Consider the following 26,896-nt stretch of genomic DNA (forward strand, 5'->3'; position numbering starts at 1 on the left):
TATGAGGTTACTACAGCGAGACATGACGCGTTGTATGAAGTTACCACAGCGAGACATGACGCGTTGTATATGAGGTTAGGGCCTGCTGCTGCAAGACAAATATAGCGAGACATACGAAGTCATATTAAACGAGAATTTTATTTCAAAATTTTTTTTTTAAGTCAGATATATCTGAGGTAACTTACGAAAACCGAAAGCTACCGAAATATATGGAGTCCTGTATTATATATAACTGATGAAAACGATGCACCAAGCAATAGATCTGTGTGAAAGGCGGGTGGTTAATACACTCATTGGATGGATGACCCTCTACTGACCTCCCAACCTGCCCTTAGACTGAAGCTCGATTTTTCGTCGAAACTCTATTACCTACATATAAATGACACTCATTATTTCTGACTCTTTATGAGGTCATTATTTTCTAGCTGTCTAATTTGCATATCACAGGTGTGAACGCTACAGGTGTCCACGGGTCACGTGACAATACCGGACATATAAACTCCAAGTGTTCGACTTCAACTTTACTCCGAAATGTGAAGACAAGTTGGTCCGATTTAGAAATATTTTTTCTTTGCCTCCATAAATTGTTTAAGTTGATAAATTTTAAAAATTGTCTAGAACCACTAAATAAGACTAATAAAGTTTGTAACAGTGATCTTGGGGCTCAAAATGTCTTCTTGTCCCCCGGAACGTCCTTATTTTTCTTAAACTATGATGTTAGGAGGCGAGAAAATATTCTAAATACCTATATATAGTAAGTTAAACAGGGCAAAAATGTTATATTCAATATTAGTGCAATTTATTTCCAATAGCCCTTTTAAAGCATAATAAAGGTAAAGAAGGGCAAAGTAAAAACATCAGCACAGTAATAATTTCTGTACATTATTGTGATAAAAAATGTTTAAATGTTGATTTTGTATTTTAAAACGCATTTCTTGTTAATTTCTGAGTTGTAACGGTTCTTTTTCTTTTAGGCAAGTTGTGATCGTTCCATTCATTTTAACATCGGAAACAATATGACTAAATTATTGTCCAAATGGCGATACTCCGTTAATTTAGTGATCTGTTCGACAGTGAATAATTTTTTACCCGTCACCTGAACATTTGAATATTACAGGCTATAAACATATATAAGTGATCACTCTTAATGCCTTTTGTATCACGTGCGACGTATAAATAATGCAAAAACCCACTGTGAAGGATATTGTCAGCATGAGTCATTATACGTCATTTGCATACAAATATGCCAACTAACACACGCATAGAGTCTTCGCTCACAACTGTTTTGGATAAGATTTGAATACATTTTAAGGTGCATGTATACATGTAAATGACGTGTACATGCAGAAAGAAAAAAAATCCACGTGTCTGTTCACGTGTCAGTAACAAATGAGGCGTGTCTTACTCAGGACGGCTGGAATGGATCGTGGCAGAGTGGTTATGACGCTTGTTTATTTATTTGCTTGATAGGTGTTTCACGCCGTTTTCAAGGATATTTCACTTATACGATGGCTAACATTATGTCGGAGGGAACCGGGCCGAGCCCAGGGGAAACCACGACTTTTGTATTTGAATCACTAGGCCAAACGAGATGTAGGCTCAATCCCGGGATCGGACAGCGAATTTGTAGATATGTCATTGTTCGTGTGGGCTCGGTGACTATAAGTCAGTTCAACGCTATGTGGCCGGGTGCGGTTTAAGTTTGTTGAGGACCATTTGTCATATCTGGTCGTCACACGTGGGAAGTCTCCTCAATACATTGCCAAAGGTATGTGGTTTTCCCCGGGCACTGAGGTTTCCTCTGCCAATAATTCTGTCCGGCATAGTACAAATGAAAGAAAAAATTCTTGAGTGTGGCGTTAGACAACAATTCAGATAAATAAATGAACAGCTAAATACTCCAATATGGCGGCAACCGGCAATTATACATGCTAAGGCACCAATCTCGCTTCAGGAACACATGCCATTCACCAATGAGATCTCGCGTTTGAATGTAACTCTCTTTATGTCAGCTTTGTCAAAATTCCATGTCAAATGACGGCGGTCTGGTTGAGCACGTGCTCCCTCACCATATACCGGACCACCGTCGTATAAGTGAAATATTCTTGAGTACGGCGTCTCACTGAATCAAATATATATCTAAATCTACGTGTCGAAACAGACATTCGTATGCCAGGCGTCACCCAGTAAGGACGTTTCGGATCAGTAATCGCAAAGCCAATTCTAAAAACGACGTTCAAATAGGACGGAATCATTCAAAGATTTTCAGTGATGTAGGAAAGATGCAAGGTTTGTTCTTGGGGACTGAGTAAAATCAGTATTCAATACATAAGTATATTAGATCTTTTCAATGGCATTTCACGAATGTCTTCTTCATTTTCTGTATTAAGGACAAATAGAACTTATAGGGTCGAAGATAGAAGAGAGGGTCGTGAATAGAAGAAAATTAATACTCTCCTCCAGGAGTACATAACTGGGCCTAAGTTTGACTGCTGAAGCGTCATGTTACATACCTCAAGAATGTGGAGAATGACATATTTTTCAAAACTTTATTTGCTTTGTAGTGGCTGCACGTGAACACGTGAAGTTATAAGGGCTTTGACTTGTAGTAATTGCAAGTGACCCCATATATATATATAAACACACACACACACACACACACACACACACACACACACACATATATTTATACAAAGTTCACTAACACCAACATTGACAGAAAAATAATTGCAACTGCACTAACACCGAAGTTGACAAAAACAACACGTGCCACTGTATTTACATAACCAAAAAAAAAAAAACTACATGTACATTTAGTACTATCACACTAACATTAATGTGAAAAAGACAAAGAAAAAAGTGATGATTATCATTTTTTCGGGATGTATGACCGACGTGGTCACTCAACCGTTTCAAACTAACTTTCATTAATCTCATGCAGGGATATAGTCTGTAACGATAAAAATTATTTCAAGCATAAAACAGCTAGATTGTCTTCTGGTGCGTTATAAAACTGCTTGACCTGTACTTCCAGGGAGGCTTAGACAACAGCCTACAGGCCTACCCACTAAAACCAGAATGTACATAAAGTAATGTAGCAGAACGCTTTTTGTTTTGATGGGAAGTTTGCAAAATGCAGTTTGTAGCGCCATGCGAGAACGTCTTGTTGACTTATACAAGCAGGGCTATTTGTGTGTTTGTTTACACATGTAAGTAACAATGACAGATCAAAAAGGCATTCACATGACACATTGACTGCTGTATGAGTCATTTATTTAGCTACCCTGCGTCAACAGTGAAGACACATTTTCTTTCTTTATATACGCATTCCAGTATTATGTTGTATAACAAAGTGCTTGTGTAACCAAGAAAACTATTAACTATCTACTTTAAGATGTAAATTAAAGTAGAAATAAGGAAACAATTTGCATAATTGTTTTAGAAGTTGTTTCACGCACAACTGTTTCTTTTAAGGAGAGTTTCTGTTATTTTGTTGTGACCTGGCTTTGTTGCAGTCAGTACTGAATGGTTAGAACAAGGAAACGGGGTTGGTTGCTCCGGTGTAAGTTTAATGACTGGGTGCAATGTCCTGTCAGGTGTCTTCGACATGATACTTCAGTATGGACTCGCCCTGTCACAAGAAGACACAGTACATGTGCACACGCCTAATGACACCTCGTCGTCCTGTGACTATTAAGTACGACGTAAAACCTCAAGCTTACATGCATAAACGAGTTCGACTAATGGTCCAGGGTGTAATTAGTGCAGCATTACAACATGTCTAGGGTTATGACGTCTGTAAATACGTACATATTGATCTCAGATAGCCTATATTCTTACACTGTATCAAGGAAGCATATACGCCTTAATCGAAATATGAAAGTAAAGATTAGATAATTAGGGCTTGAGTCTTGAAGAGGATCGGATTTCTTTTAGTTTCCATGTTTTAATGTTAAATAAACGTAGGATCTACATGGCGTACTCTGGTTTGATGCTAATGTAAATATAGAATTAGGACTGCAGATTTCTTTAATAAGACGATAAAATCAGGTAATATACAGTAAGGGTAAGTCTGTTGAAGCCTGGAAGCCGTGGATACACCTATGTATAATTTAGCACAATGCTATTTGCTGACCAAAATGATCTTAGCTATATGATCGTCGTGCCTAAAGGTATATACAAACGCTGTTACTTTAGACAAGATATTTTAAGCGCCAAATTCCTGTCAATCACTGGGGACTATTCCAGGAAGCACATTTGCATCTATGTTACAATTTCACTGGGCTGATTATTGCTGATTCTCAAGATTGAAAAAAGATGGATTTGTACGTTGAAGAAAACGTTACAAATTGCTCAGTTGAAGTTAGTTTAAAGGGTTTACTTAGATCTAAGTGTAGAAGATCTCGCTGACTCATTTATATGAAGTGTTTTTTTTCCGCCGAGGCACACAATTGCGTGACTAACTTGATTGATGTTTTACGTTGTTTTCAAGAGTTTTTATCTTATATGACAGTAGTCAGTTTCACGGGTGATGGAAACGGAGTACCTGCAATAAACCACCGCAAAGGAATTTGGTAAACCTGACAAATCTCCTGATTTAAAGCCACATTAAGAGCTGGATTCGAACGCGCGACCTAATTGGTCAAGGATTTAACTGATGGATTTAACCATCTGAGCTAGCGGTGGCCCGTCTGAAGATTAACTTTCTAGGCCAATAATTTCGAATCCATCTCGGACCGGCCAGGCTTCGATTTTACGTTAAAGGATTTCTCAGGATAAGTGGCATGTTTATTGATTTACTTATTTGATTGTTATTTGATGCAAAATCATTCCCTAATTTTTCTCTTAAAATAAGAGAGGTCAGTTTTATGGGTGGAGTAAACCGGAATGCCCGGGTTAAACTACCATCCTTCGGGAAGTCACTAGCGAACTTTTCTACATGTGTCGTACAGATAAGTGCACCATACTAGTGGAAAACAATCGGTTTTCAATGAGCGTTAAACTCGATAAACGACAACCTAATTCTATCCGATTTACTTCACGCCAGTCTTCGCTCGAGTGAAACTTTATTTTTATTACTATGACGAAAAACTGAAGATCGCAAAGTTCAACGATTTATGTAAGTTATTCATGCCGAATCGGTCCAGTGCACTTAAACTGGAGATGCTAATCAACACACAGCGTGACAGAGACACTTACTTCCATTCATTCTTTTTCTTTTTACAACAAAGTTTGCACAAAGTCATTAACATGGGGAAACTGACTTGATCTGGTGCCTTGGCGTCCAAATGTACAAATATAGTATAGTGTTTGAACTTGTGTGTTCAATTTCAACATCGCCTGTGTCATGCATAAAGTGATATAACCTTACCGAAAGAACCACACAAAAAGACATATAAATGAAAGTATAGTGCGCAACTCAGCTCTTCCGGAAGTTTGCCAGGTAGGATCGAAATAAGCAAAGACTTCATCCTAGTGTCTTTTCCTTCACATGCACACTTGACAACCGTCGTACAAAGGTAAAATGCTACTGAGCGCCAAAGCGTTAAACAGCTATATGCAGTACTCCGGGTGGATCAGAGAAGAGGACGTCTCTGCTTTAATTCGTAATTGTTCAAAATGTTTTAAGCCTTCGGTAAGACTGATATGTCACATCACCCCATAAATATTAGGCACATTTGATGAAGACGTCTGCATTAGAGTGAAACAATATTATAGATCTGTACATTTCACTAAAAATGTGGGCAGACGCAGGAACATCCCATACCAGACGCTTGATTCCATTTCCATTGAGATCGTTTATTTTCACGAAAGTTGATTAATATCCACAATATAAACTATGTGACATATCAAAATCTTAACACTTAAAACATTTCGACTAATTACGTATAAAGAGGGCTATCTATCATTTTTCTGATCCGATTACCGATATTTATTTATCTTATTGGTGTTTTACGCCGCACTCTAGAGTATTTCATTTTATGCGACAGGGGTCAGTATTACGGTGAGAGGAAACCACACATCGATATAAATAAACGTTTTCTTACCTCGGAAAGGTTGGGGTTGGATGTGATCAGGTCTGCCAAATTGTTAGCCTGTCCTCGAGCACACAGAACCACGGACATCAGCAGTCCCACGCAAATGCACAGCCTCATCTTGCTCGGGTAGCGCTGAAATTTCTTCACACACAGGTTATATGCAGAATTAAACTCACCAAGTCTGACTTACACCCGTCTTCCGCGAAATAAAACTTCCTATCGTATATAGGTCCCCTACCTTAATGTGAAAGAAACGTGTGCTGTGCCCAGCCAATCATGACAAGGCTCGAGGGCAATCTCTGATGCTGACTGGCTAGTGTTCGCTAGGGTATGCATATGCATAACAACGCCGAGTGAAGCTAAAGTATGCATGGTGGACAAATAGGGCGTGAATATTCAGTAATTAAAAATCGTGTTTAGGGTGGATAAGGTATGCTAACAGCCCGAGAGTCAACCGAGTGTGTAATTAATCGACAGGTGGGTGATCTACAGGTATCCGGATCACATCACAGGTGTGCTTTCCAAATCGTACTTCAGAGAGCGTAGTGCTTTATCTTCGCTTGAGGACCGTTTCGTGTGTCATCGATGGCCATGTTGAATGGCGCTATACGCATTGTTTCTAGTACTATAACACAGCTAAGCGGGTATAAAGATGGCTTCTACTTTTACCAGAGTAGAACATTATAGCACATAGATCCTGTCACACTGAAAATAGCCCTATGTTCCCGCTCAATCTTGTTAACAAAATTTTAGCTTAAAAATTTTATTTTTAAAGACGAACGTGTCTTTGAATTAAAGATTAATTCCAGTCCACTGCTAGCGATAGTCACGAAATTATTGTTACAGCCTGATTTGTAGTAGACCGGAATGAAAGGAAGTCAAATGCTGATACTGTAGTATTTTAGATCTTTCATCCACACTTCTCTCAGCCACGTGTAAGTAAGAGAAAACGCAAATGTCAGTTTAAAAATTTGTTTATGATGATGTTTATGTGTTTTAAGCGAAAGGAGGTACATGTTGCGCTATAACAAAAAACAGTCGAATGATTTTTTTCTCGATGGGAAGGTGCAGTCTTAATAAGTGGCAGTGGCAGAGGAGGGAAAGCGTTGATAATTTAATATTTTATAAGCTCCTGGAAACTGGGCATACACGTGATGTATTACTCGTTGTAGGTGTTAAAAGTCTTGTAACCGAACAATATGGGTTACAGCCTGCAAACAATCAATTTATTTGAACTTACAGCATTTAACACCTATCATTTTAACACGTGCGTTTTAGGAGCGTATTAGGAGCGCAAGAAAGTGATGATAACAGATTGATAATGACTGCAAATCATCGTTGAAACATTGCTGTATTTTTTTTACCTAATTCTTCATAATCAATGTTGTTAATGTGTAGTTTTGTACTTTTAAGCATATACACGAACAGCTGGAGTAAAGCCCTGACTGAGCTAAACTGACAATAGGACGTATTTCACCAGCTGCGTGTCGCTGATCTGGTTTTACTCTCTGTGCTACATTTGGTCTTTCATATTCTCTAAATGATAGATTGTGCCGGCGAACCTGCAACCTGTAAAATAAGTGTTTTATTTGAAATAAAATGTTCCTTCATTTCTCAAGTGTGTATTAGCTGTCCTTTACAAACTGTGGAATTCTTTGAGATTCGCTGTGATTACGGTCTTGTCCATGAACAAAGCGACAGTTAAGCTCACCTTGTTTGGTCAAGGTGGGATGTTTGATCGAAGTGTATAAATTTAAGCCTGTCCCTTTATTATAGAAAAAGTAAAGTGGAATTTGTCGTTAGTAAAATTTACGTATATCATTGTTAACCGTTAAAAACGTAGCTGTCATTCATTTTTATATTTGTCTCATCGAAGACGTAAAAGCAGTTATTAAATATGATATGTAACGACAGGTGACGGCGGATTTTATCAAACACATTATCTAATTTGCGGAAAGTATTAAGTGATCTCTAAGGAAATATGCCGCTTATAAAATATAATAGAAACGGTAACCATGGAAACGAAATCGAACAACGAAATCGTATAGCTGTACAGAACGCACGGTATTGCCTAACTGACAGCCGATTCATTAGTGCCGGCAACGGGGAATTTTCAATCAGAGGTATAAGTCTGAAGGTATCTGTGTGGTAGACAATATCAATAAGGAATTTCACAACCAGATTGTCTGCATATTTTCGCCATGTTGTCCACATGTAGATGCTTGCTCTCATTCAAACAGCTGAATGTTCTTCACATCACATGGATTTACACGTGTACAAGTGCGTATGTACGCAGTTCCACAGTCTTCAGTTATGTATATATATATATATATATGTATTAGCTATATATATATATATATATATATATATATATATATATATATATATATATATATATATATGATTCACTAGTTGCCTGTGCAGTCAACCGTAAACGCTTCAACTACGATATGAAAAATAATTTTTACTGTATATGCACATGGTCTGTTGAACAATACTGAACCACTGTGCTTTTGAGTACGCTTTTTTTGGCGCTGATTTTACGCCATACCATTGAAAGTTTTGTCAGCTTATGTAAGTCTTTCAGCATGATAATCGCCTTTGAAAATACTCTTTAAGAATATTGAAATTTTAACATTAAAACTGGATGTCAGAAGTCTGAAATCTAAAGAAATTGAGCTGTGGCTGAGTGAATAAGAAACTTGCCCGTCAAGGTGCGGGTTCAAACTCGTACATTTACAGGGAATGTATCAATTCCATGCTCTCAAAGCTTGTTTAGATGCCATGGTGAAAATGAATGATCCACGACGCTTATTCGAATGTTTACACAGTCTAACGATCGCTTAAAGACGCCCGTCTTCCACTAATAAAGTGTGAATATTTCTTTACATCATTCTTTTCTTTTAACATCGTATTTAACATTTTTTTCTCAGTAATATGACGACGAGGAGTCCATAGATTTGTGCATATATACATATACAGGGCAAGTTCATGCCGCCATAGTGCTGCCGCCACTGAAGCATCATGATACCAGACATGACACTCCACCGAGTCACATTATACTGACACCTGGCCAACCAGTCATGTTTCTTTGCTCTAACATTCCAGTGCTGAGCGCCAAGAAAGGCAGCAACAAGTACCATTTTTAAAAGTCTTTGGTGTAACTCGACCCAGCTTTGATCCCGGGTCTCCCGACTTGGAGGCGAACGGCCATTGAAGTGGTCTAAATGCACTGGTAGACCATTGTGCTGTATGCCGCAGCTAAAGTCTACCTCCTCTGTGTTTTGTGTGGAACGTTATTTTGGAAATTAGTTTCGCGATTGTTGTTTTACATCATCCAACAGTTTGGTGGAGGCCTGACATACGAATATGTTTCTCGACGACTAGAACTTATCATGGGATTAGTTCGTTTGATTAAACTTCACTCAATCGAAAACAAAATCCTAAGAAAATGATGCAGTTTATATTGATCTGTCTTGCATTCTTAAATGAATTTTGTGTGGTATTCTTGTGACTCCTTGTTTCAGGACGGATCTACACCTCTCTGTTATCTAGTGCTGTTTCACTGGGACGACTTACCGAAGGCAAATAAGATGGTGATGACTGGGGGTGGGTGCTTCGGAATACAGATATTAGAAGCGTACGCAATATGCTGAAATACTGATATGTATGAAATCGTGGAATCGGATACCATGAAATACCTGGCCGATAAGCTGGCCACAATCGGATTCGAACCTGAACTTGTATCCTTAGCGTTCGCGGTACTAGTGTTTCTGTCTGCAGCATAGAGATATAGAAGCAAAGGATTTATGCCTGTCTTATTTTCCTTCCGTCTGCTGCAATTGCAGGGGGTAACTTAAAACTGGTGTTGAAAGAGCTCTCTTAAAAGTAAATATGTACGGAGTGTCCAGAATCTCTGGTATTCTGCTTCGCAGGTGAGTGCATGTATATTTATTCATCGTATTGACAGATGCAGCCAAAGCGCAAAGTAAGACACATATTTGGATTATCAACAGCTTATAAACTAGCAGGGTACACGATTTGTATACTTAGTGTTTATTCGCTTGCTTAGTACATCCCTTGCGTCTTTCCATCTCCACAAAGGAACTTCGTTAAGACGTTAAAATCCTAAGTACTTAGGGGACTTTGTGGCTTAGTGGTTAGCGTGCTAGCGCACCATAATAACTCAGGAGCCTCACTCCAGTGCGCTCGCTGTTATATCAGATACCATGGCTTCAAAATGAATCTGGCCTAATTTCTGAATTAATATACTGTCTTAGTTCTTAAGTGGTTTATGTTCACCGTTGTTTTGGAAATTTGTCTTGAGATCATTTCGGTTGATGGCTCGTATACGAATGTCTGCTTCGATATAATTAAAGACCCCCAAGCACTGATAATAAAACCAGAGCAGCGACGACGTTCCGATAGCTGAGAAATGGTCATCCGTAACCGATAAAAGATGGTTTCTTGCCAAATTACCTCAGATATACTTCAATAGTTCATGTAAATGCTTAACCAGCAGCAAGTAACACTCCTCTTTGCGCATGGCTTAAGCAAATTACACTCCTCTTTGCACATGGATAAAGCAAATAACATTCCTGTTCGCACCATGGCTTTTGCAGAAGTAGATGAACATACGCAGCGATGTTGATGCAATTTATTAGATGTCATTGGTCGAGAAGTGCTCAAAATGCTGTATTGTCATCACATTTAATCTTCCCATAATATTATAGCTGAAACAATGCAAAGGGACCGGGATGCATAAGGTAAATGAAAATTGTCAGCTGTCAAGCGTATAAAATTTCTGCTTTCAAGCATGGTTTTGGGTGGAGGTCCAACAGATCGCGTCGAAGAATTACTCAGCTGTTGTTACCTCTCTTTTTTGGTCATTTTCACCACTGGTACCCTTCTCGTCTGAGGAACTGGTTCATTTTAATGGATTATCCATAGCCGACTGAAACTCTCGCCTGGCTTATATTCATTTGGTGTACAGCATTTGTCTGTTTCATTGGGAATTACCGTCACTTGCTACATTGTTTCGATCACATCACGACAGTGTCTCCTTGTTTCAAACCATTGGGAATTACCGTCATTTTCCACATTGTTTCGCTCACATCACGAGAGTGTCTCCTTGCTTCAAACCATTGGAAATTACCTTCATTTTCCAAATTGTTCCGCTCACATCGCGACAGTGTCTCCTTGCTTCACATCGCGACAGTGTCTCCTTACTTCACATCAAGACCGTGTCTCCTTGCTTCAAAGGAGAGCCAGTGCCAGCATATTTATAGTGCAGTCTCACTGGAACATCATGTCAAAGACACCGACATGACACCCCGACTAATACTGACATCGTGCTGACCAGTCCTTAGTGCAAGCATATTATGCTGATCGCCAAGAGAGGTTGTACGAAGATTACTGATGTTAAAGCCTTTGGTACGACTCAATTCCGATCCAGAACCAAGCGTCTACCGTTTACGGGGCAGACGACGTTCCACTATTTACATCGGAGACGATGTGTATTAAACCTTAACGGTGAATACTTCACTCGTCTGGCGGCAGTCAGCTTATTTAAGTGGAAAGAGCCTGCGGACGATATACGTGTTCGTTGGTCTGAGTTGGATCGCCACGTTGGATATATGAAAGCGCACCTGATGTACGTACCTATTGTCGGCGGCATATGTGCTGGTATCTTGCGCGGTTTTAATACTGATTTCGCTCGTTTGTCTAGAGCAAGTCTTACGTCTTTCCAGCATCACTGAGAACAGTTGATTGTTTCTCTTTACATGGAGCCGTACTTCATACACTTTCGTATTTTTTATACTTCATTACTTCTTTGGGGTTTTTTTGTGTTAAAGGTGTAGTTTTGAAAATTTTCATTATTGACATGGGACGTCCATATTGCATATGACGTGTATGCAATCTTGCATTCAGTGATTTTGTTATCACACGTAACTACTGGAGTCAGTTTGAACTGACTCCAGAGATATCAAATATAACCCGGTTTTAGAAAGTGACAGTTTAGCGCAGTCTAACGTTCTTTGAAGACCAAGGCTTTCCCACCAATGTGGCGTGCTTATCTGTACCTCATGTCTGTACCTGTAACCTGCCAAAGGTTGGCATATATAAATATGCACTATCACTTGTATCACCATCGAAATCACCTGTATTGGTATTTAAGTATATGCAGAGGGCATAAAATTTCCAAGTTCCAAGATTTGTAACTTGGTTGAGGATTTGCGTATCTTATTTCTATCCACAGTGAGATAACGTGAGATACATGCAAAAGGCCACAACAACAACAACAACAAGCAGAGTGGAATCAAGGCACAAAGGACAATGTCCTGTTATGACTTTATTTTATGACTTTATTTTTGACTGTTTGTTTTAAGGGCTTAAATACATATACAGTTCCCATCCATTTATTTCATTGGAGTTTCACGCCGTGCTCAAGAATATTTCACTTATACGACGGCGACCAGCATTATGATCGAAGGAATAGCAGACTCGAGGACGAAGCACACAACAGGTCCAAATCGCAGTAGAACACGTCGTTTTCTTATCTGACATTGCAGTGCTTGCTACTTCTTATGCATTTTACACAAACAGTAAGAACAAAACCCTAACTGAGGTAAATAGACAAGAGACCGTATTTCACCGGTTACATGTGACCATTTGCCAGGTATCACACTATCGTCGCTGCTCTGTTTTTCTCTCTCTGTGCTGTACGTCTTAATTACACTGTGTACTTCATATGTGTTTTATGAGTATACTGTATACATCTATATAGTACGAAAATAGGACGGAATGATGAGTTGTCACAACATGTAATAACAGTAAGATTGTTGTGGATAGTTCATATAAGCGGTGTTTTCACTGCAGCAGACTGGTCACGGGTTGCAGGTTTAGTTCCAGCAATCGCTGTAGCCTACAGCGACTTTAAACCAGGAGGTTTACGCCAGGGTTCCAGTTTTCCACCACACATAAACGTGACCACCGTCGTGTACAAGTCGATAATCTGGAGTTTCAAGGCTCCAAACGAACGAACCAAACAATTAAATAAATAAGAAAGTTCGACCCCAGCTCTAGCTGTCTTGAAAGTTAGATCTTGTAAAAGTCGTAATGAAGTAAATCCGCGGTAATATGTAATGATGAATGAACCGTACATTTTATTACTTTTTACGTCATTTAAAGTACAGCCATAACAAGACATCAACGGTATTATTACAATACAGAGGGCTAGTCTCGTCAGGGCTAAAACCCCAGCAAGAGTCACACGACACCTACACTGGAAATGTATCAGTCGTTTATATCAAAGACTTCATCTTTACATATGGGTGTCGCGTATATGACTCGTATCTTGCTATTAGGAATGTTGGTTATGAATTTTATTATGTCACAAATGAGTGCATAATACTAATTATGTATTAAATTGACTGTTATTTATAGGCATCAATTTCCATTGATCAAATTACATTTATTACTGGACGTGCACTGGACTTTGGCCCCTTGTAATGCAAAAAAACGTCACAGTGGCAAATGCAGCATGATAAATGCTCACTAACCGCTCATCATCTTATGCGATCAGATGGAAGTGAAAAAAATGCTTATTAACTATTGCAAAGATGAGTGAAAAACAACACATCACCGAAAATCAGGAGACTAATTAACTTGACCAATTTTTCAAAAACAGATAAAAGTGAAAATAAAGTTGTAATACACTGAGTAACAGAGAACTTGGTCATTTCTTCAACGCATACTCATTAAGTAAGGCAGAAAGATGAAAGTGGAAAATAAAACTTCTAATATACCTTCCATAACAGTGGGAAAAATTTTCAACAACAACTACACAATAACAAACAGAAAAAAACAGAAGTGAAAGTAAAACCACCGGATGATTTTTTTCAGTAAATCATAAAACAGTGTCTTTACAAACGATGAAAGTGAAAGTAAAACTCTAATACATGTGAGAGAGACAGTCCTGTTTCATAACTAGTTTGACCGTGCATCACCTGATAGTTACGCATGCGTGTGTAACGAAACATGCGGTTGTTGAAGCAAGCCTCAGAAAGACATGCGCAGAGAGCAATACATATAACTTGTGAAGGCAGTCGAAAGTTTACCATGCATTGCTTCTGGACACAAATGAATCACAGTCAACTGATACATAGGTTATACATGTAACAGGCAATTACGAACATGCATGCACGTAAAATACAACTGGTTTTAAAAATATATATTATCTACTTCCTATGATAATGAAAATTTTGAAAAATAAACAATATTTATGATAATCTAAAACAATAACCTACTGACTTATTAAACCGAATTAAAAAGCGAATCCTTGCATAATTAAATATACTTTGAAGTAAGACATGTAAAAATAGCACTCAGAGACTCCTTTAAAAATAAGAGCGTGAAAACATCAAAAATATCAAATTCAAATCTTTCATAAGAAAATGTTTTTCAACATCAAAGCTCTGCAACTTTCCGTTGAAAGACTAAAACCACTAATTCAAGAAACCCAAATTAGATAGCACTAAAAAGCAAAATAGCACTCATGACCACCGGCATCCATATACAGACGGATTATATCATATTACCGCACAGTAGCAGTGGTTAAATTCGAAGAAAACACTAAGGTTAAGTATATTTGAGATGAAAGACCAATAAACACTGTCCACAGAAATAGTTCTTTTTTTTTCTCTTTTTGTTGCAATTTTTCAACGCAGTAAAACGCATTTGAAAGTTTGAGTTGTGAGGTGGCCTATTCTGATACTACTAAGACCAGCGACGTCACATCAGTTTTTTTCCGACGTAACGTACGTGAACTGCTACATTTCATTATTAAAAATGCATATACATATAGATCTATGAATGCATTTACTGAATAGAGCTTAAAACCAGCTGTTTCAAGCCAAAAGCTTAGGATGTGACGTTACTGATGCCTTCTGGTTTAATACAGACCACAGTAGAATTTGATGTTTTAAATCCATTTCACTCGGTTAGAAAAATCTAAAAAATAAATCAAACTATTTCCTCGGGCAGTGTTTTACGGTCTTTCATCTGACATGAACTTCTTTTTAGTGTTTTCTTTGCCTTTAACAATTTAAATTACATCACAGCTATATGCATAGAAAGATAAAAAGTAGCATCTTCGTCCAGACAAGAAGGTCTGGGAAAAGGGAAATGGAGGAAGTGGAAACACGACATGCAAAAACATGACAACAAGTTTATATATTGTGCATTCATTTTTAGTGGAACATAACACTATATCAGTACTTTTAGCTCTTTTTAAACAGAAGATCAGCATAAATATATTATATATTGTAACTGGATAGCGTGACTGTCATTAAATCCAAACAATGGCATTCTATCGATGGAAAACTCGAAATTGGGGTGTGGCTGGATTTATGACTGATTCAGTTGGATTTGTTACATAACCGTGGTACCATGCACAAGGCTATGCACAATCACTCATCAAGGGTTAGTCAGAATAAGCTACATAAACACTCGTTCAAAACTTGCATGGCACTTGAATCCATGTTCTGGAGTTTTCATTTAATGTCTATTCTATAATGCTGAGGGGATCTTTATTTGCTCCTCTTCGTCCGTGTGCCCGTGTACATGTATTCATGTGCGTGCGCTATTTGTTCACAAGATTTCTAAGAACGTGAAATCGTAAACAAACCAGAGTTGGCTAACGATATCATCGTCTCAGTGTTGATACATTTTAAGCAGGCGTTAGACTCTGCAAGACTGGGGAGAATAAAGGCAACTTTTCTGTCAATAATGTACAGATTTTTTACGTTTACAATACATTTAGAATATTACAATTGTTAAACTATTGCCTGGGTTGAGGAACTCCAAAAAAATATAATTTGTTAAATGCACAGCGCCTTGAATTACATGAGTTTCTGTTAAATTTAACACTATAATTAAAAAAAATGTTATCATCGTCATTTTAGTCAGCTATGTTATATACCGCGGTATGCATCAAATAACAACTTTCCTGGTATTGGCTCATAGCTGTCGTGGTAAGAAAAAATACCCGTTGTAGAGGTCTGTGTTTAGAATTTCGGAAAAGCTGTATCGGTTTTCTACTTGAGAGAAAGGAGTTAAGACCAGACTGCCACAGTTTTTTTTCCGACTAACTATACGTCATGGTGTAAAATTTTTTTATTCCCTCCTCCCCCAACTCCCCATTCCTTCCATGGCCTGTTTTAGCCCAAAATTTGCATTGTCGAACGAACCTATTTTAAACAATCCAAAACAATAACTATAGCAGACAAATGTTCACATTGTGAAAACATTTTCACAGTAAAAATGTTAAAGGGTCTTTTCTCGACAACCCGTCTCCCCACCCTCAAAAATATATGAAAAAAAAAAATATATTTTAGAATTTTGTTTTTACGCCAAAAATGGTTCATTATAAGTAGCTGGCGCGTTTAACGCTCACCAGAAAGAATGTGCCTCCGATATTTTTGGAGAGAATTTGAGATCCTATCTTTCTTAGGAAACTTTGAGCTGATCCCAGCTTTACCATTTGTTGAATCATTCTAAACATTTAATTCTTCTAAAGCTTTAAATTTTATGACAATATTTGAAATAAACAAAATACAGTTGTTAGACAGTTTTACAGTATTTCACCACTTACTCACCTTTCGGTCGTAGCGCAAATACGAAATTTGACTAAAACAGAAAAGAAAATTATTCTCTCATAATAAACACAATAGCGCATACAAGGGAGAAAACTGCTGTGGTAAAGCTGACGCCATTTCTCCAGGCCCCAGATTTAATGTACAGCACGGTGTCGATCTTGTAGATGTAGCCGTTAGTTGTCATGGTACCGCTATCATCCACCGTGGCCTCTACCGTAGAGTCATCCTTGGTGTACGCAAGCATTACTGCAATAGGAAATTGTCATAAGATAAAGAAATACTTCACTGCGAAAGATTTTCATTTTTACAGAACAATTTTATACAAACATATTTCTTTTTCACATTATCTATTTTTGTTCTTGTAGCTTAACTTATCATTGCAGTGCACACAGACAAAATGTAACAGAGAAGATGATGTAAGCCAGGTATGAATCAATACAAATGTTCCACAAATTATTCACTTATACACTATAAAAACTAATCTGTTGAATTGACAGAATGTCGTCTTTCCGAGTAATGGAAGAATAGATAATTAACCTATTGTGTATAAATAATTTTGTTGGTGTAAGGTGATATTGTGTTATTCAAAACAGAATAACTTTGTTGGTGTAAAGTGACATTGTGTTATTCATAACAGAATAACTTTGTTGGTGTAAAGTGACATTGGGTTATTCATAACAGCCCAGTACGTTGCGGGAACATGATCTTTACTAGCATCGTTCAGAAATAAAACATTACGTTTAAGTCAACGAAATTAAGTCGGTTTAAGTCAATGGAATATCGGGAACTGCATAGGAACATGGGATTGGCACTCTGATTCTTCAGTCATATGACGAAGAGGAGTCATTAGCTGTGTGTACATACATTCTGTGTTCTTGTGATAGGGCAAACCCATGCTGCCAAAGTGCTGCCGCCACTAAAGTATCATGGCGAAGACACCAGACATGACACCCCACCCAGACACATAATTCTGACACCGAGTCAACCAGTCATGTAACCTCTCACTGCTGAGCGTCAAAAGAGGCAATTATTTAAAGTATTTGGTTTGACCACAGATCTCGACACCGGGGTGAACGCTCTAACTTATTAGGCCACCGAACGAGTCGAAGCATAATGTGGAAGACCCACTCTTCGATACAGCGTCACAAACGTACGGTTATGCCGCATAAATCAACTCCCCGTTGCCTTACTTTTGCCGTCTGTTTTCTTTACATCAAGTTTGTCCCCGCCGAAGGTTGTCACCTCAGTCTTGTCCATCAGTTGCGCATGCGTTAGGCTCATGGTCAGAACGTGTCGCTTCAGTACCTGAAAAAAACATAATATGTGAAGAATGTAAGCTTACCAATGCTTGACTGGTTCACTGAATCTTAGAGATTTACATCATATTTAGTTTTTACTCATGTTAAATGTTTATTTACTGTAATTTTTGTTTTCGGTGGAGGAAAGCGGACTCACCGAGAAAAAACCACTGACAGTTGGCAAATCATTTATGAACATTGCCACTCATAAATGACAGACTTTTCCGCCATATTGGTGCAAGACAGATGGTCTTCAACGTAGGTTTACTTGCACGAAAAGCGCTGCCAAGAACTTACGGTTATCTGGACAAGAAACTAGCTACCCAAAAATGAGGATTTGTATGGAGTAGATAGCCCTCCATTCGCCATCAAAAGTTCATGCATGCGCGAGTTTATCTTTACACGCTTATGGATCTCGTGTCAAATTTCCACATGCTGTGTCACGAAATCTCGCGAGCATGCGAATAGCTGCTCAACTATGTTTTTTAGCGAGATTTTTGACATGAATGTAAAAATTTTCCCGTGCGCTTGCCATGTTTTTAACATTCTTGGGCGTGAATGTATGTTAAGCGGTTCACACACGCTCAATATTTTCGTCAACAATATTGGGGTCAAAATTATTGAGGGAAAAGTTTGGTTTTCGCACACGTTCAGTATCAATAAATCAATATTTAATCTGAGGTCAAAGGTTCCCACGGTCGGATCGCTCGGTTTGTCATAGCTCTTTCAAGTCTAAAAACAGGGCGAAAAAGGGAAGCCCTTTTTGCTTTCTATGGATTTTGCTTTCACATGGATGTCCACGTGGTAAATGAAATACTGCGCCATAATATTGAGAACATGTACACACATTCAGTGATACTGATCACGCCTCAATAATGATTTGATTCCTTCAGTAACACCGTCATCAAAATTTTGGATTTCATTACGAAAAAAGACAGTCAATATTATTGTCGATATTCACCATTAATTGTATTGACAAAATCACTGAGCGTGTGTGGACCACGTGTGAGTTGGGTCGTACGTGTTGGCCCCGTGTACATGGGATTTTCTTATGATCGAGACGGTGAAATGGCGAGTGAACTCTATTGGCTTTGAACTATTAGTAATTTGTGTGTGATATTTGTGAATCCACCTACCGGGGCTGTCCTGAATATCGTCAGTAATAAATTATATATTTATTTATTTCATTGTTTTTCAACGTCATATCCAAGAATTGAACAGACCACCGACATGTGGAACGTACAGATTCGTAGAGGATGTGTAATGAGTGACCCAAAGATGTCAAATTTATTAAACTCGTTGGAGGCTTGGAACAAATGAAAACTACTATTCAAGTTGATATCGAGGGTCACGAATTTCATATCCTATTTACCCCATAAATATAACATATTGTAAATTAATGGAGGAAAAATCATTACGATTTAAACGTCTAACCACGTAGTGATATCTCATATATAGGTCAAGTGAAGAGTCATCAGTAAATGACAAGTACATGGCGGAGTATAATATAGTACAGACAAAATTTATTTACATAACGGCTTTTAATATTTATTTATAACTCTGGTGCGCCCTTTTTCTGTCAATTTTTAGGACATCTTCTTGTCGAAAGTCGGCCATGTTGACATTTCCAGACGACAAGTAAAAAAAGTAGTGCCTGCGCAACCGAGCTCAGACTTTTGATTGGTCGATATGATGAATCAAGGCCTGGAAAGATCTGCCACAGCAACCTGCGGATGGTCGTGAGTTTCTAGAGCGCAAGACTACAGTCAAATAAGTTAATACATTTTGCGTTTAACATAAATTACCATTTCTGCGTCCTTCACTTCCACATTCTTCATTTTTTGCCAGGCTGCAGCAGAAGGGGCTAATAATGTAAAGTTCTGATCGGCCTTCATCAGCTCAGTCTTAATAGCCTCCACGCCCAATAGCTTCGTCTTTGTTTCTGTCCACATGCTTCGATAAAAAAGGTGGAGATTTATCATATATTTTATTGGTGTTTAATGCTGTACTCAAGAATATTTTACTTATACGACGGCGGCCAGCAATATTGTGGGAGGAAACCGGGCAGAGCCTGGGGGTAATCCACAACCATCCGCAGGTTGCTTCACACGTAAGACCGCCGAGTAGGTCTCCTTCACCCATAAGACCACCATGTAGGTTTCCGTCAAGCGTAAGACCACCGTGTAACTGAATATTCTTGAGAGCAACATGGAAACAAATAAATAATTCAATCAGAACTACTAGCCAATAGCCCAAAGCTAGCTGGGACACTGCTAACGTAGCGCCCTATCCTAGGTATGCACAGGCAAAGACAGCCATGTCAAACATTGCATTGGTACACAATCTTTTAACACTAATCCAGTCGTTCAAACTTTTGAATTGAACCAACGTCCTCCATGTTTTTTAATTGAACTTCCATCCAGGATGTTAATTTAAAGTCAAGTTTTTTTTGTTGAGAATGTACCGGTATTTGCTTTTTTGTCGTTTTATTGTCTTAAAATCTAAGGGTACTGTAGACATTGGATTTTGCTGTCAAGAGTTTAAGCTGATGGCTGTAAACGATAGTTTACCGATGCAGGCTTTGACATATCTACTCTTCTGAGAAAACGGTGCATACCAAATATAAAGGCGGTTCGAGTTGTTATTTGAGTTAAATTATCCGAGTGGAAGCAGGTTTCACCGAAGCTGGGCGCTCCGTTACAAGTGTCAAAGCTAGGTTTTGGGATACAAGCCAAAATTATCTGACGTGAGACGACGTACTTCGACAAACTTAGCTGTTGGTAGACGCTGACGCCGGGCGTTACTCCAATGACAGCGTTGATAATGTGAATGACGCCATTTGTGGTCGGCATGTTTACATCGATCTGGTCCACGATCGCCCAGTGGTCGTTAACGCCAACAAACACTAGATGGACACAACAACAACAGCATAAATGAATAATCAAGGAAATTGAGCTGCATACTTCCAGCAGCGCACAAGTCGCTCTCTACGCTCTCTTTTCATGCTTACAACCATGCCCTTGCCAAGCTTGACCTCTGGAGCCCGTGCGACGCACGTAGGTCTGTATAGGGTTATCGTTACCACTGACAATCTGTAATCAGCATTCATCCATAAAGTTGCCCGAGATGAAAGGTACAATCTTGTTACGCGTGTTAAAAAGAGCGCCCGGTGTCCTCTTACCATAATGCTGCTCGTCGTCGTATAAGTGAAATATTCTTGAGTACGGTATAAACCACCAATCAAATAAATAAATAAATAAATAAAAAGAACGTACATATATATGTATCAAGCGTCTTCTGGCATTTCTTTCCTCATCAGAATGACTACAGGAACATTGTGGTTTTCAAGATTTCTGTACAAAATGTACTAGTGGTGACAATAAATAAAAAGAAAGAAATATAGTGAGCGTAGAGAGCGCTGCATCCGCTGTGAGGAGTATGATATATTTGACGGACATTCCGGATAATGAAACCGCAGAAAAATAGAGAATGATCCCGTTTTGCCGTCGTCAAATTTTCGGGGTTTGAAGTGGTTTTCTATGACTCCTAGCAGAGAGACTTTTGGACACAGGGCGGAAAGAACTCACGTGTTTCATCCATATAACTGACATGAATCTTATCGTCTGCGTTGAGCGTGTTCAAGGGATCAGATGACATCTTTAACCACCTGGTGAACAGAGGCGCCGTTGCAACGTGCTGCTGTAATACCTGTGGGTGAAGGAATAATAATCCGAGATTGCTCTGACTGAAGGTTTGGTCAAATTTTGTTTGGCCAAGGATGGCCTAATACCAAAGTCAGAGCGCGTTCCTTTTAAGACCTGATGCAGTTGATGTGGCAGTGTGTCACAGTGTCTTTGACAAACAGTATCTATCAAATACGTTCCCACGGCCTTAAGTTTGCAGACACTTATGTTCCCTATCTTCTCGTCTGTCGATTTTTCACAGGCCGCATGGGTCTAATATTCCTTGGTGATGCTCACAGCGAACGGCGACACTGACAGCCTCGATGTATTTGACAAGGGCAGGTAACTGCATCAGGTTTTTAAACGCAGCGCGCTCTGACAAAATTTTGCCAAACCTATCGACTTGATTGCTTGCAAAGGGTCACACGTAACTGGTGAAATATTATGGCCTTTTGTCAATTTACTTCAGTCAGGGTTTTATTCTATTTGTTCATGTAAATACATAAATAATAGCAATTTAATTGCCCTCTGACACTATGGCTTAAGCACAAGGAAGTGAGAAAAATATGCAGTGATGTTTATTGCAATTTATTAGACGTCACTGGTCTAGAATTACTCAAAATGCTGTGTTGTCATCACATTCAACACACAATCACATTAAAACAATGTCAAGGTACCAGGCCGCGGGGATGCCACCAGCAGAATACAATATTTTATGCAGGAATACAATATAATTAAAGACGTATGGCATGGAGAATAAGAACAGAGCACTCACGGCAGTGTGATATCTGGCAAATGGTCACACGTAACCGGTGAAATACGGCTACAGCACAGAGAGTTAGACCAGAACAACGACGACAGTGTGATATCTGGCAAATGGTCATACGTAACCGGTGAAATACGGGTACAGCACAGAGAGTTAGACCAGAACAACGACGACAGTGTGATATCTGGCAAATGGTCACACGTAACCGGTGAAATACGCACAATGGATTGAGCAGAATTAATTAAAATAAAAAATGTGCATTGATTTTAATAGCAACTTATAAGAAGTCACTGGCGTAGAATTACTAAAAATGCTGTACTGTCACCACATTCAACATACAAGCACATTTAAACAATGCAAACAGAAGAGGCCTCAGGGATGCTTCGTCTACCAGCAAAATCCTAGTTTAAGCAGGAATTGTATTTTTCCGCAGTAAAATTTCCTGGCAGTTTGGACTAAAGTATATTTTTCTGTAAATAAACAGCTTTCTTCCGACTGTGTTCGCCACAAAATGGCGGTAATATTGTCTATGTGAAGTTAATCTATAATCATTCATTTATTCATTCATTCATTCCCACAGAAATGCTACAGCCATTTGTGTAATTACGTCAACAAGTTGCTGTAAAAGTGCAACATTGTTTCATGTTGTTTTCGCGGCCAAATTTTTTTTTGACTGTTGTTTTACGCCGTACTCAGGAATATTTCACTTGTATGACGGCGGCCAGCATTATGGTGGGTGGAAACCGGGCAGAGCCTGGGGGAAACCCACGACCATCCACAGGTTGCTGGAAGACCTTCCTACGTACTTCCTCGGAGAGGAAGCCAGCATAAGCTGATCTTGAACTCACAGCGACCGCATTGGTGAGAGGCTTCTGGGTTACTACGCTGCACTAGCGCGCTATCCGACTGAGCCACGGAGGCCTCTTTCGCGGCCAAATAGGATACAAACACCAATCATCTATAAATCAACAATATGTTAGGTTGCAGAAGAAGTGAAAGCACGTAATTCGGTGGTATATTATTCATTTATTTGATTGAAGTTTTACGCCACATTCAAGAATATTTCACTTATACGACGCCGACCGGCATTATGGTGTGATGAAACCTGACAGGGCCGATAGTATGTCAATACTGCAATCCTACAGCAGGTATTTGTATCTGCTAAAGTACTTCTTGTACATCTAGTCTACACCCTATTTGTGCCTGCACAGTACTTCTTGTACATCTAGCCATTACTCTATTTGTATCTGTTCAGTACTTCTTGTACATCTAGCCTACACTCTATTTGTGCCTGCACAGTACTTCTTGTACATCTAGCCTATACTTTGTTTGTATCTGCTAAAGTACTTCTTGTAGATCTAGCCATTACTCTATTTGCATCTGCACAGTACTTCTTGTACATGTAACCTATACTCTACTTGTATCTGCTCAGTGCTTCTTGTACCTCTAGCCTATACTCTATTTGTATCTGCTCAGTACTTCTTGTACATCTAGCATGTACTCTATTTGTATCTGTTCAGTACTTCTTGTACATCTAGCTTATATTCTATTTGTATCTGCTCAGTACTTCTTGTACCTCTAGCCTAAACTCTATTTGTATCTGCTCAGTACTTCTTGTACATCTGGCCTATACTCTATTTGTATCTGCTCAGTACTTCTTGTACATCTAGCTTTTACTTTATTTGTACCTGCACAGTCCTTCCTGTACATCTGGCCTATACTCTGTTTGTATCTGCTCAGTCCTTCCTGTACATCTGGCCTATATTCTATTTGTATCTGCTCAGTACTTCTTGCACATCTAGCGTATACTCTGTTTGTATCTGCGAAGTACTTCTTGTACATCTAGCGTATACTCTGTTTGTATCTGCTCAGTACTTCTTGTTCATCGTACATCTAGCCATTACTCTATTTGTATCTGCGGAGTAGTTCTTGTACATCTAGCCATTACTCTATTTGTATCTGCTCAGTACTTCTTGCACATCTAGCCTATACTCTACTTGTATCTGCTCAGTACTTCTTGCACATCTAGCCTAGACTCTATTTGTATCTGCTCAGTACTTCTTGCACATCTAGACTATACTCTGTTTGTATCTGCTCAGTACTTCTTGTACATCGTACATCTAGCCATTACTCTATTTGTATCTGTTCAGTACTTCTTGTACATCTAGCTTATATTCTATTTGTATCTGCTTAGTACTTCTTGTACATGTAGCCTATACTCTGTTTGTATCTGCGCAGCGCTTCTTGTACATCTAGCCTGTACTCTGTTTGTATCTGTTCAGTACGTCTTGTACATCTAGCATGTACTCTTTTTGTATCTGCTTAGTACTTCTTGTACATGTAGCCTATACTCTGTTTGTATCTGCGCAGCGCTTCTTGCACATCTAGCCTATACTCTATTTGTATCTGCTCAGTACTTCTTGTACATCTAGGCTATACTCTATTTGTATCTGCGCAGTACTTCTTGTACATCTATCCTATACTCTATTTGTAAAGTATTTACAGCAGTTTCCTTTTATGTAAAATGCAGCAAAATTTCCGCAGGTGGAAAGTAATGAAAACGTTAACCCGGGGTCACCATTGTAGAAGAACATTTCAGATTTACATCAAAAGGTGAAATACCATTTTTGAATTTATTAATATTTGGGACCTAAAGATTGGAACATTGACCACCTAAATCATGAATTAATGTTATCTGAAGACAATATATGTCATAATTTCAAACATTGTGCTGAAGTTTAAAAGTTTGGCTACTGGAGCAGTCTTTATCAAAAGTTTTAAGACTTCAGTTAAAAATTCAATGACAGGTACACTTAAATGTTTTGCTTTAGTGAGATTTAAATATGTACACTGATTTTATTATTGTAAAACAATGTACTACTTCCAGTTCCCTAATCTGAGTTTCTCTTTTTAAGGACTTGCAATTTATAACTTCAGAGTTGTGTCCCTTGATGTTAACGAGCGCATGCCCGGGATCAGGAAGCGATCTTAGACTTAACTCAAAATTTCAAATCACTTTAAAATTGTTACGTAACAAGGTCAAAATATTGCCTGACAAGGTAAATTCGAGGTAAGTTATTGTGAAACAATTTTCAGTTAAAATAACGAAGAGGAACATAACAGGTTTAGTGAATGAAATGTAAGATCGCTTCGTGATGTTACAATGTTATTCCACAAAACTCGGTGTTATAACCATATATGGCCTAATGGGATCTCCACCAGCGGTTTTTGGTTCTCTTGATTACTCGGCTTTCATGATGACCACTATTTCAATATACCAATGTTTCCTAAGAGGTTACCAACACCAAAAGTTAAGTCATATAGGTTTGATTTATTTATTTATTTGATTGGTGTTTTACGCCTTACTCTAAAATATTTCACTTGTACGACGGCGGCCAGCCTTATGGTTGGAGGAAACCGGGCAGAGCCATGGGAAAATTCATGACCATGTGCAGGTTGCTGACAGACCTTTCCACGCACGGTCATATAGGTTTGTATCTGACTGTTAAACACACTAGTGACAAATTTAAGGTCCAGTGAGACTGTAAAATACAAACCGGAAGCAGTTGGGTTTCGTTCATGGCCTTAATTTCGTCAGTGATGACATCATTGCTGGGGACAAATACAGTGTAATTCTGTCCTTCCTGCCATGGGAACGTTGTAACCTTTGCGAGTAATTCTTTCAGGCCGCTGCAATAAACAACACCAAAATTATTCCCCTGTATTAGGTCTATGCGTACAGCAATGGTTGGCAAGGTGCCTAATGTTCATTGCCGAACAGTTGTGTCGTACTGCGAGACATTTGTGACATGTGCAGGGAGAGGGTGATTACATGGCCTCTGAAAAAACAAACAAACACGGTTGCAGTATATTGTCTGTACGCCGTTCTACACCAAGGCATTTTAAACAATACATATCTCCCTGAAATTATAATTTACCACGTAATTTTGTGTAAAACCACTTGACAGGTGGACCATCATCCTTTCTGGACAAATCTAACAACCCAAGCGGTTGCCAGTCCCTTTACACTGTATGCATGTATGTACATGAATGCTTTGTATTTTTCATCATAGTCGACAATTTTCGAGTCATTAGGGGTGTATAGATTCTTGTGGTGAGGAAAACCCATTCCGCCAAATCGCCGACGTCACTGAAATGACACGCCGATGATTCCAGACATGAGAAACCATCCACTCACATTCTACTGACACTGGACCAACCAGTTTGCTTGCTCTAATCGCCAAGCGAGGCAGCAGCAAGTACAATTGCTTGGCATCCCGTCTTCGAGGTGGACACTCTAACGATAATACCACCGAATCCGTGTTATTAATATGGCCTATCGCATGGCCTTATAAGAACTCCAAGTTGAAAGCTGATCGACGGAGTCACCAAGCACATCATAGAGAAACGACTGTTTAGGTTTTAAGTCTGTTTCCATCCCTCTTTTTAAATA

The 26,896-nt window shown here is 38.8% G+C and overlaps 2 protein-coding genes across 2 annotated transcripts in view; both read right to left on the bottom strand.

Moving 5' to 3' along the window:
* LOC135463049 (uncharacterized) overlaps nucleotides 1-6,155 on the bottom strand; it is a 23,152-nt gene extending 16,997 nt beyond the window's left edge. Inside the window, exons 1-2 of the mRNA XM_064740369.1 lie at nucleotides 6,048-6,155; nucleotides 326-369 (exon numbers count right to left, since the gene is read on the bottom strand). Coding sequence (XP_064596439.1) covers nucleotides 326-369; nucleotides 6,048-6,155 — 152 coding nt within the window. The remainder of the gene's footprint in view (nucleotides 1-325; nucleotides 370-6,047) is intronic.
* Nucleotides 6,156-13,181: 7,026 nt separating this feature from the next.
* LOC135462808 (fasciclin-1-like) overlaps nucleotides 13,182-26,896 on the bottom strand; it is a 35,458-nt gene continuing 21,743 nt past the window's right edge. Inside the window, exons 5-10 of the mRNA XM_064740079.1 lie at nucleotides 26,001-26,133; nucleotides 21,582-21,702; nucleotides 20,755-20,899; nucleotides 19,800-19,947; nucleotides 17,887-18,001; nucleotides 13,182-16,942 (exon numbers count right to left, since the gene is read on the bottom strand). Of these exons, the coding sequence (XP_064596149.1) occupies nucleotides 16,746-16,942; nucleotides 17,887-18,001; nucleotides 19,800-19,947; nucleotides 20,755-20,899; nucleotides 21,582-21,702; nucleotides 26,001-26,133 (859 nt within the window). The 3' untranslated portion in view covers nucleotides 13,182-16,745. The remainder of the gene's footprint in view (nucleotides 16,943-17,886; nucleotides 18,002-19,799; nucleotides 19,948-20,754; nucleotides 20,900-21,581; nucleotides 21,703-26,000; nucleotides 26,134-26,896) is intronic.

Source organism: Liolophura sinensis, chromosome 2 (assembly GCF_032854445.1).
Source record: "Liolophura sinensis isolate JHLJ2023 chromosome 2, CUHK_Ljap_v2, whole genome shotgun sequence".
In the NCBI taxonomy this organism is placed as follows: Eukaryota; Metazoa; Mollusca; class Polyplacophora; order Chitonida; family Chitonidae; genus Liolophura; species Liolophura sinensis.